We start from the raw sequence: 10,394 nt of genomic DNA on the forward strand, positions 1-10,394 counted from the left end.
CAATTGAGCATGTTAAACACTTTAAGTAATGAGACAATCTCTTGCATCTGGCCAATAAATCTTTAAAGGACATTATCAACAGCTGTACCTAGAAGTGATTTTTGAGAACCATTTGTTCAACAGCTGTACCTAGAAGTGATTCTTGAGAACCATTTGTACAACATCTGTCCTAAGTAATTAACAATGTGTCAAAAGTTACGAACATTATCATAACTCCTACAAGTTTTAACTCATGTTAGGATCCATAAGACCCTGAGGTAGTTGTTCTTCATTCTTGTATTATTTATTTTTGTTTGAGGAAGAGTCTGATTCTCTCTCTGTGAATCATCTTTGTGTCCGAGATCTTAAGCAACAAAGTAAAACACTCAGAGGGTAATATTTTGCCAGAATATGTTTCTACTATCCAACATTTTGCATGCATTTAATACCCAGAGCAATGAAACATAATTTGTATGAATTGTTCATTTATTGCAGTATAATGTTAAATATATGCTTGCATACAACTGTACACTCCACCAAATGGATCCTATGAAGTGCATAAGGTTGACCAGACTGTGAAAGTTAGGATGAAATAGCCAAGAGACTTAGAATTAAAGAGTTTTAAGTGACAAGGTCTCAAAATGGCAACTTGTTTGCCTTGCACTATCATAATAATCTTCCCAGTATGTTTTTCTATTCATTCAAAACACATACAGTACATGAAGCTTAAACCAAATTAAGCAGAAAAAATGGTGGCTTACTGGTTGAGGTGGCACTAGAGATTAGCGCCAACTAATCTTTTTAGAAGAGGAATGCTTTATGCATTGTGAGAGCCTACTAAGGAATACAAACAATACCATCATGTTTATGTTCCTTATGTCCCTTGTGCTTCCTGAACTGAAATGCAGCAGGTGAATTCACTGGAACTGAACACATCTCATGTCTGATTGTGGTTGCACTTCTATTTAAGTTGCTGACAGTGTTTGTCATAGAAACCTGAATTAAAAATAAACTTAACAGTACTTGCGGGGGGGAAAAAAACACCACCTTGCACTGACCCCAATCCTGTCTATAAACAAATACTTTATAAACTTTCACGGTATTCACATTCTGCACTCTGTGGAATAGTACATGCCACGTTCAAGAGACACTGGCAGCTCATTTCATAGGGTATAAGTTGACAGTGCCACAGAGGAGCTCTCATACTGTCTCTAATGCTGCAAATGATACAAATCCAAACGGCAAATGACAGAGCTGTTCATTTGAAATGATGCTGCACAGATCAGCACGCACGTGGAACGTCACCCTTGGAATTATTTCATGATTAAATGCACTGTAAAAACTAAAGTGCCACAGAAATGTATGTATGTTTCCGACTGTAGCTGCCAGCCACATAACGTATATTCAACAGAAACACGACTTTGATCCTTCTTAAGGCCTCCAATCATCAAAAGCGTTTAACGCCTTATTTTTTCTCTCAGCCCGCCCCTTTTGGATGATCTCACTGCACTCCAGGGTGCCTGAAAGCCAATCTCTGCTTTGTCTTTTTCAAGATAAAAAACAGATAGCACGGAAAAAAGTGTGAAATATTTTTATGCTACATATTGAAGTTTTTGTGTCTGAAACAGGCTTTGCAACAGGACAAAATAATTCTAATTCTCGCCATAATGGAAGAAGAAAACAAAACATGTACCCTTGGGTTAGTCTGACATTTTGTCTCTGTTGCTTTCCACTCAAGGCTCTTGAGCTTGTATGGACGCAGGTGGAGTGCAGGATTAAAACAGACCAGGCTGGATGGAGCAATCGATTAACGCATGCCTTTGGCACCATACAATCCACGTTCACACGCTCACACACCAGAGTCCCACACAGAACACTACATAAGGCTAAACTCCCTTCTGTATTAATCATTAATTAATCAATGATTGCTTAGAGATGGTATGTGGATGAGGAGGGCCAATCAGTGGCTGGGGCTTGGCGTTCCCTGATTCCGTCGCTCCTGTTTTAGGCACTCTTCTGTCACCCCCTGTGATGCCAACTCGGCCAGCACGTTTTCCAAGTAGTTGGGGTCTGGGTAGCCGTGGCCAGAGATGTTCGACATCATTTCGGTCTTGTGGTGGATCTCGTTCCACACCACCGTGTCAGGCTCCCCCGTGGTACTCGACGTGCCGACAGTGAAAATGAGCCGTCGAGTCCATGCGATTTTCAACAGTTCCAACACCTGCAGGTAGTCGCCATGAACTTTGTTACTAAATCAAAACGACATCGCATTTAAACCCTAATGCCATCCTAAAAGTCTAGACATCGCATTTAAACCCTAATACCATCCTAAAAGTCTACAAAATTTAAGCACAAATATCATCACTCAAAAACCAACTCGGCACATCAGCGTCATCTCACATTCCGGCTCTATGCAGTCGACTCAATAAGTCGGAGATAAGCTGCTGCCACCAACGTACCTTTCTGCCCTTCTCATTGTCGGGCAGGAAGCAGAAGCGTGGGAAGCCTCTGCAGGTGTACGGCTGGCCTGGGTTGGGATGCTCTGGGCCCTGCGAACAGACCGTGGGCTTCATTAATCACACCACTTCAGGAGAAGTCATGGGGGAAACAAAACCATACATTTACATGCTTTTCTACCTGGATCCCTGGTAAGATGTTGTACACTATTTGAATTGTTCCACAGTCTGCATGTCCAGGAAGCGATTGAGACACACTGTAGATCTCCATCTTGCCCTTCGGCTGGGTTCCTGTTTTCTGCCCGTAGATTGTCTTGCAAGAAGGACACTGAAGGCTGCCGTCCTGCAATCAGAAAGCAGAAAGTACTTTCAACATCTCAATGCAATAAACCAACCATGTTGTTTACAAAAGCCACTGCACAGAAAGCTCTCCCTTATGGTCGACACATAACACCTGGTGCAAGCATACCAGTTTGCAAGCGTCCCTGCTGGGAAACTGATCAGTGCTGATGTGATGGCATTCTGTTTTACAAACAAAGCAGCTGTTTCACCTTGTTTCCATTGTTGTACATGGCCAGCATGCACAGCATGTGTAGAGTGTGTCCACATTTGGTCAGCTTTCCCACGGCGCTGGGCTGTATCGACCGTCCCCCCTCAGAGGCGCCGTCATAGCCAGAGGGAGACATCAGGCGCTCCATACAAATGATGCAATCCTGGGGAAAACAACAACATCCACTTCCATGAATGAGATTCAGTCGGAAGAAGACATCACATAACGGCACAGCTGCTAACAACTAAAGCATTCAAAGGGGTTAGCTGAAAATGTTGAATAGTAATAGAAGATTTGAGAACCATCAAGATGTCAAAGGAACTCCACAGAAGAGAAAAGTGATGAAGACAACTGCTGCTAGCATACCTCGTCAGCAGGTGGCGCCACCTCCTCCATGTACCTCTGAATGACATCCTCTGGTTTTTGAGCTCCACCTAAAGGCAAAGAAATTATTTTATTTTTTTTTAAAAACCCTCATATTTGAAACAGGTTTTAAGATGCATGATCTATTGTGCTCTAGCCTTGTTGTTGATAACAGTGCCCACATTGTGAAATAAAAAAGCAAATAACAAAGTATTAAGCACAAGACATACAGAACTCCTCAAAAGAACCCTTTTAAATCTGCATAGAATAGGAACAGACTGTTGAATTTATGCCCACTCACCATAGCCTAATGAACACGTCAAAGCCTTCTGCACATAAAACACTGTCCTGACTACTTGTACCAGCCTGATGAATGGTTTTAGAGCAGCACAACACATTAGTGTGAATAATGCAACCGTTAGCCACCACTGTCTGCAGAGGAACGTCATGCTCGTCCTCTTTGTTAGATGACAACCAAACTGATTAGGCTTGTGAGTGTCAGTCTGCAACAAGTGCCTTTAGCACACTGAGGCTGCATTCTTTCAGATTAAAACCAGAGAGGATGAGACAGACACAGTCTACTTGATGTTTGGTACGGCATGGTTTTGGATTGAGATGGGTTGAAATGGTCAGATGAATTGTTTTTAAGTACCCTCTCGGTCACTGTCTTTACTGAGCTTCTGAGTTTCCAACAGATGAGCCTGATATGGTCTGTTATTAATGTATACACGATGGTCAGCACTTTGATTAGAGTCTGCCTGAGAGGAGCATTTGCCAAGTAGCAAAACAAAAACATGAAATGCATCATGCACATGATAAAAAAATGGACAAATAAAAACGTCAGATGTACAAATGAAAAACAAAACAAAAAAACACAAATAGCGTGAGTGGTGCCCTGACACAAAGCCAAGAAACAGATGAACACAAGCAAATATGGGAATTTTGTGGGGATGGCTCAAAGCAAAACCAAAAGTGTCAATAACACAAACAAACAAACAAAACAATACACCCAAATGAGACTCTTTGGAGATTAGTGCTAAAAATGATTGAAACCTCTCAGAGGTGAACAGAAAACAGAAGCAAATGACCCACATGCAGGATTGAAGCGTCTGGCAGGGGAAGCGTGAGCTCAGTGCGGGGGGCAGGGGGGCTTGGAGGGGGGTATAGGGGCATGAGCGGCGGCGCTACCTGTCCTGGGCTGCCTCTTTGCCCTCCTAACGGCGCCCCCGTCCTGGCTTTTGGAGGACCTGCCCGCGCCACGCTGACAGTGGGGGGCGCGCGTGAAGCCAACTCCGAGTCCGGCTGCTGACATCAAAATGGAAGCCATGCCTGGAGCGGACCCCCATGCCGGTGGACACATGCAAAGGGGGGAGGAGGAGGAGGAGGAGGAGGAGAGGAGGGGTGGTGGAGGAGGAGAGGAGAAGTGATGAGAGGTGGGGGTAGGGTCACAGCGTCGACTGGAGATCAGAACGCTTCTTAAATAGCACCCCCCTCTCTCCAGCGTCCAGCTTGCTCTCGCACTGGACCACTATCTTATCAGTTGTTCTGAGGAGGAAACTATGGCCGGAGACAGTTCCTATAACCCCCCCCCCAACAAATCTGGCCTCTTGTCTACGTGAATCATTGGGAACCAGAGGACCTAGAATGAGACTATCCTTGATGAGAGGTTCTCTTTCTGAGGGCACAGACACTAGCTAGCCTGCTCTGGCCGATCTCCCCCGACTTCAAACACACATTATCCTTCATCTGCCTCATCTGTACCCGACTCCTTACCCCCCAATCCCCTCAGAATGAGTCAACAGATGGCCCCATCCAAAGTCCCTCTGCAATGGAACTGATTCACATCACAGACATCATAAACATGCTACATAAATCAATGGAGGTGGACACTAGACAAACCAAACGTGTTCTCTCGGGGATCAGAGTGAATGCAAAATGTGTGATAGCTGGAAGTGATGGGGTCGGATGTGTGTGGATGCCACCCAGAGCACTAAGAGGGAGCAAATTACCTCATTGACAATAGAAAATAAATAAATAAACACATCTACGTCATTTCCAACTGTACTGTGAGCCAAGTCCCAGAGATCACATCACTTACACAACAGCTGAAAAGTGAAAAGGAAAATAAATGCTGTTACATCTTATTCCTGAAATCCCTTTATAGCAGTAAAACCGTGGGGAAAATATCATGCACTTTTAACAAGAAATGTCTACTGTTACTGGTACTTTTGTTTAATGCATCTTGGTCTGTTCATCGACCACATCTTCCATCATGCCATAAATAAGAAATAATACAGGAAGAATTAGATTTGGCTTTCAAAGTATTTTCATCAAGAAAATGAAGGATTCTACTAGAGGTCATCTCAATGCAGTAAATAAAATTTGGTTGGTCCTGACAAATAAGTGCTCTTAACCTTGTTAGGACAGACTGACACTCACAAGAACCACTGAGTGACACAATTGTGTTTAAATAGCAACATTTCAAGGAGTTCCTTGAAGACCTTTAGCAGTACTCGACTCTATGTCAACATTACCTGCCAGGGCCGAGCTCACGCTGCTGGACCCATTCAGGTGGACAGGGATGGTCGGGACGCTGGGGGAAAACAACACATACACATTAATACCAAGGGCCTTTTCTGCTCTACACCACCAGGAGAGATGCAGGCTGACACCACGTTACTTAAATATGAACACGAGTGCACCGCGGATGGCGAGCCCACCGTCAGTGTGCTTTTGGCTTCAGGGGGATGCATATGGCCATGAGTGGAGCGGCCATGGGAATGCCCTTTGAGTGCTTTACAATTACAATCCAACCACTAAGATAATGTGGTGTCAAACAGCAGGGCCACTGATTGTTGTCTACCTCTGGTAATATATGCACATGCATTCACTCGTCACATGACCTGTGATAGTAATAATCACGGGAACTACCTTGCTCAGATCATTAATGTTACAATTTCACTGCGTTTGCATGCTTAAAGTTTTAAATGGTCATAGGCCTACTACATCTAAATATCTAAACATGATTTCACCTTTGATATATAAATATCTAAATGTCTAAAATATCTAAATGATTTCACCCTTGTTTTCATCTCAAGACTGTGGCATCTCAAGCTTTTAAGTTGGACAGGGTGATACCATTATAAGCATTTTAAAGTCGTCACCATCAGAACCTTCTCTCTAAATTCAGGGACTTATTCTACAATTAAAATGATGGCTTTGTTAATTCTACTATGAGCAAGAGTAGGCTACTCCTCCTTTTTTAAAGAGTATCCTCTTGCCAAAATCACTAGCTAGAAACTTCCCTCTGCATTTTTAACAGGGGTGTAGTTTGTCTGTCACTGCAGCGGACATGACCCTCCTCTGGGCATGATTGATGTCGGAGCAGCCTGGCCAAAAACAGGCTCTTCCAGGTTCACAGTTCAACCCGACTAATGGGGGGTGCGAAACAATAGCGCTCTAAATTTGGGGTTTCCTCTTTCACATCACAACAATGAGCTGAAGGCCCAGAGAACCTCTCTCTCTCTCTCTATCTCGGTCACTCCTCCGCATTTCCTGGTGTGGTCAGCCCTTCACAGCAGCCGGCCCAGCCTGGTGCGAGCATGAGGTGAACATAAAGGGCAGAGACAAAGCACTCCCCGCCGCGCCTGAATTTGCACTGTCCTGACAAAGGGCGCAAGTCTTTCCACAGATGTGGGTGGACAAAACCCAAGATAGAAAGTCTAGATAGAACAGCTAGTTATGAATCACGGGGTAAGTCATGTTTCTGTAAATCAGTCGACGAGCCATCCACAGTGATCTAGCATAGGGACCGGATATGAGTAGATGGAAAAAAATCTACTAAACCAAAGTAATGTGAACAAGGAAGCAAGGAGGTGCAAACACTTCAGGATGAAAAATGCTACATGACTGCTTGTTTAAATCTATAAATCTTCTTCGTAACAGGGATGGGGCAACAATGTGTGGAAACATTAAACTCCACTGAAGCACAGGACAACAGCAAGCAAGGGGCTATTTATCATTTTTATCACCAGTGAATTCCATGTTTGGCTTTGAACCTACAGGAAATAGCAGGGCTTTGACCACAGCAGTGCTTAGGTACAAAACAGGTGGCCACTACAGAAATGAATGGCACTGGCAAATGGCCATAACACACGGTTATTACATCCTATTGCATTACAGTGAATGCAAGAAGCTTAATAGCTCACACTTACATAGAATAGTGCAGCATAAAAAAACAATGGAGTAAAGGTTGCTTCAGGTCAAAGTATGTCATTGTTTCACATGCCAAAAGGCAGATGTCAGTCATGCTAACTTCTATATTACCTTAGTCCCATAAAAACAAAAAAAGACCATTAGCCATGAGCAATACATTAGTCATTGATTAACCAATAAGCATCTGATGGGGGTGACTGCTTCCATGACCTTTGTCAACATTGATATATCTTTTTCTTTGATTTTGAGTAATACACGATTTTGAGTGGCAATCCTACCTTAATCCATTCGTACTGGGAGCATATGACAGTCCAGCTCCACTTACGGGCCCTGCTCCTGACGGCTGAGCCGTGGAAGACGCAGGGCTCCAGGGGCCACCCCAAGACATGTTCCCCACTGACAGGGGCCTCCTGGGGTAGGGGGAGTACACCGAGGAGGGGACGCTCCCGGCAGCGCGTCCGTGGCCCTGGAAGCTGGGCCTGTTGGCCTGACCAGCGGAGAAGGAGTGCCGGGATCGACTGGGCATGGGACCAGTGGTACTGCTGTGGCTCAGACACTGCTGACAGGTGCACGCCGGACCGGAATGGATCACGGAGCTCGTGGCCAGCGAGTACGGCACAGTGGCCTGGCGGCGGACCTGGCGTCTGAAGCCCGAGGTCTTGTTCACTTGAGCCAGTGCGGTTAGGTCCACAATGTAGTTGTACCCGTGGGGCCCGAGGTCAGCAGTGGCCTGTCCAGCCTGGTAGCTGTGCTCAAGCAAAATGGAGGTGCGTATCTCATATGCAGTCCACCCTCCTTCATCATTGGCCCACTCCCAGAAGACACCGCTGCTCAAAGCTGAGGACTGGGGGAACAAGCTTCGGCGCACGCAGCGCAGTTTTCCTGCAGCGGGTATCAAATTAAGAAAGCCATTAATACATGATTTTAAGTTATGTATACTATCTCATATAAGTACACTGAGTTGACATCACTAACATTAACATTTGAACAAATAAACACTACTGAAAGGCACATTAGTCAGATTTTAGCACTTAATCCTCAAGAATATTCCTTCCCCTAACAGAGACAGCAAATTACGAGCCATCCTGACAATTATTAAGGTTATTTGTATAAAAGGGGAGCTTCATTAAAGTGCTTTTCAAAAAAATGATCTCGACTTTGTTAATTGCATTAACATTACTTAACAATAAGACGTTTCACTGACATGATCACCAGTTATCAGTACTTAAGTGTCACCACAGAGCAAAACAGTTTTGATGAACTCAACTAAACTGTTATCAATTAGTCTAATCGAAATAACAACTTGAACAAACAAGGTGTACTAGCTAACAAGGTGTACTAGTTAATGTTTACGTTAAGCCATTTCTGACTGGATTTATGTAACCTTATCTATTAAGCTAGGTTGGGATACCCAACAAGCTAGCTAACGTAACATCACCTAACAGTTAAATTATATAGCTTTATAACCATTGATAGCTTGACGTGAAACAGCTTACCAAGTGTAAACGAACATTCTGGCAAATCGTTACACAAAACAAGTTACGGGATCAGCCTTAACTCGCCTGGTTAGCATTAGCATAAAAGCGACTAACGTTAACGTTAGCTAACATTCGCTAACGTTAGTTTTGACATCCATTTAGTGAAACGTTAGCCAAGCTAGCCATAACACAGGACCAAGTTTTGCTTAACGTTACAGGCAAATACTGGCAGATACCTAACACAAAGTGACCTGTACTGTACATGAACTTACCAGTATCCTGCCGAAATTGCTTCAAATTTGGGATGTCAATTATATAAGCCGCCAGGCTAGGATCCGACTGTCCAAGCGAGATGCTAGTTGAAGCTGGTCCACCTCTTGATCCTCTTTGATGTAGCAGGCATTGTTCAATATAACAACTCACCTGGCCACTATAAGGTCGCCAGTAGCCGAAATCATCTTGCCATTCCCATACAACCACCATAGGTTGCGCCTGTCCTGGAATTCCAGAAGACGACGTGGTTACCGATGGTCCACTCCTGGATCCGCTCATACCAGGGGGGAGACCTGAGGCAGTAGCCATCTCGAATAACGTTAGTTCAGCTAGAAGCTAACGTTATCTTCAGACAGTGGGCTCGCAAGCTAACAAACTTATTAACAGAACACACTAATTAATGTTATACCAATCAATAATGATTTTAGACGCCCTACTGTCAAACGTTACAATTTACTGAATAACCAACCAGCCGCCAACATTAGCTGGCTATCGAGCTGAATTAAGAAATCATAACTAGAGATGGCTATCTATGTTCGCAATGCAATTCTTCTATTGCTAGCATAGCTAGCTAACATGCATTTAACGTTACTAGCGCGATAGATGGGTATGATATCCCATTCATTAAGTAATTTAACTGCATAGACTTTCGCGTTACCAAAGCCAGTTTGCCGATGATTTCGAAGATGCGTGATAATCTATATCTTCCACCAAAACGAGACCTGACGTTAGCTAATCCATCTCGTTTACCATCGCTGTCATGCTAGTTGGCCAACTGCCTATTTTCCTTTAGAATCCGACACAACAGTCGGCAGATCAGATCTGTCAGGTGGCTAACATGACTAGCACTATTATTAAGATTATATGAACTAGTTAGAAATGTTACCTAATAAGGTACACAGGTGAACAACAGTATACCGGCGATACTACGCATTAGATAAATTCCTCTACACCCCAAATGCTACATGCTACTTCAGTTTTTTTCCCTCTGGTTACAAGCCACAGACACTGGCAGTGATGATGATCCTTGATGTCCACAGTGACTGTGGCAACAGACAAGCAGCTGATACAACACTTCAA

The 10,394-nt window shown here is 43.9% G+C and overlaps 1 protein-coding gene across 3 annotated transcripts; it reads right to left on the bottom strand.

Moving 5' to 3' along the window:
- Positions 1-444: 444 nt before the first annotated feature.
- On the bottom strand, positions 445-10,346 carry dtx2 (deltex 2, E3 ubiquitin ligase). 3 transcript variants are annotated; one of them, XM_048236362.1, is made up of 10 exons: positions 10,201-10,346; positions 9,314-9,538; positions 7,842-8,445; positions 5,883-5,941; positions 4,537-4,677; positions 3,352-3,419; positions 2,987-3,148; positions 2,617-2,778; positions 2,439-2,528; positions 445-2,200 (listed from the first exon to the last, which is right to left on the bottom strand). In XM_048236362.1, exons 2-10 carry the CDS (start codon positions 9,522-9,524, stop codon positions 1,940-1,942), a joined length of 1,758 nt encoding a protein of 585 aa, XP_048092319.1. In that variant the 5' UTR covers positions 9,525-9,538; positions 10,201-10,346; the 3' UTR covers positions 445-1,939. The 3 variants fall into 3 exon arrangements, with proteins under 3 accessions (XP_048092319.1, XP_048092311.1, XP_048092329.1); XM_048236354.1 differs by having other exon boundaries at positions 9,314-10,346; XM_048236372.1 differs by lacking the exon at positions 4,537-4,677 and having other exon boundaries at positions 9,314-10,346.
- Between the last annotated feature and the right edge of the window lie 48 nt (positions 10,347-10,394).

The sequence above is a fragment of the Alosa alosa genome, chromosome 2, assembly GCF_017589495.1.
Source record: "Alosa alosa isolate M-15738 ecotype Scorff River chromosome 2, AALO_Geno_1.1, whole genome shotgun sequence".
Classification (NCBI taxonomy): Eukaryota; Metazoa; Chordata; class Actinopteri; order Clupeiformes; family Clupeidae; genus Alosa; species Alosa alosa.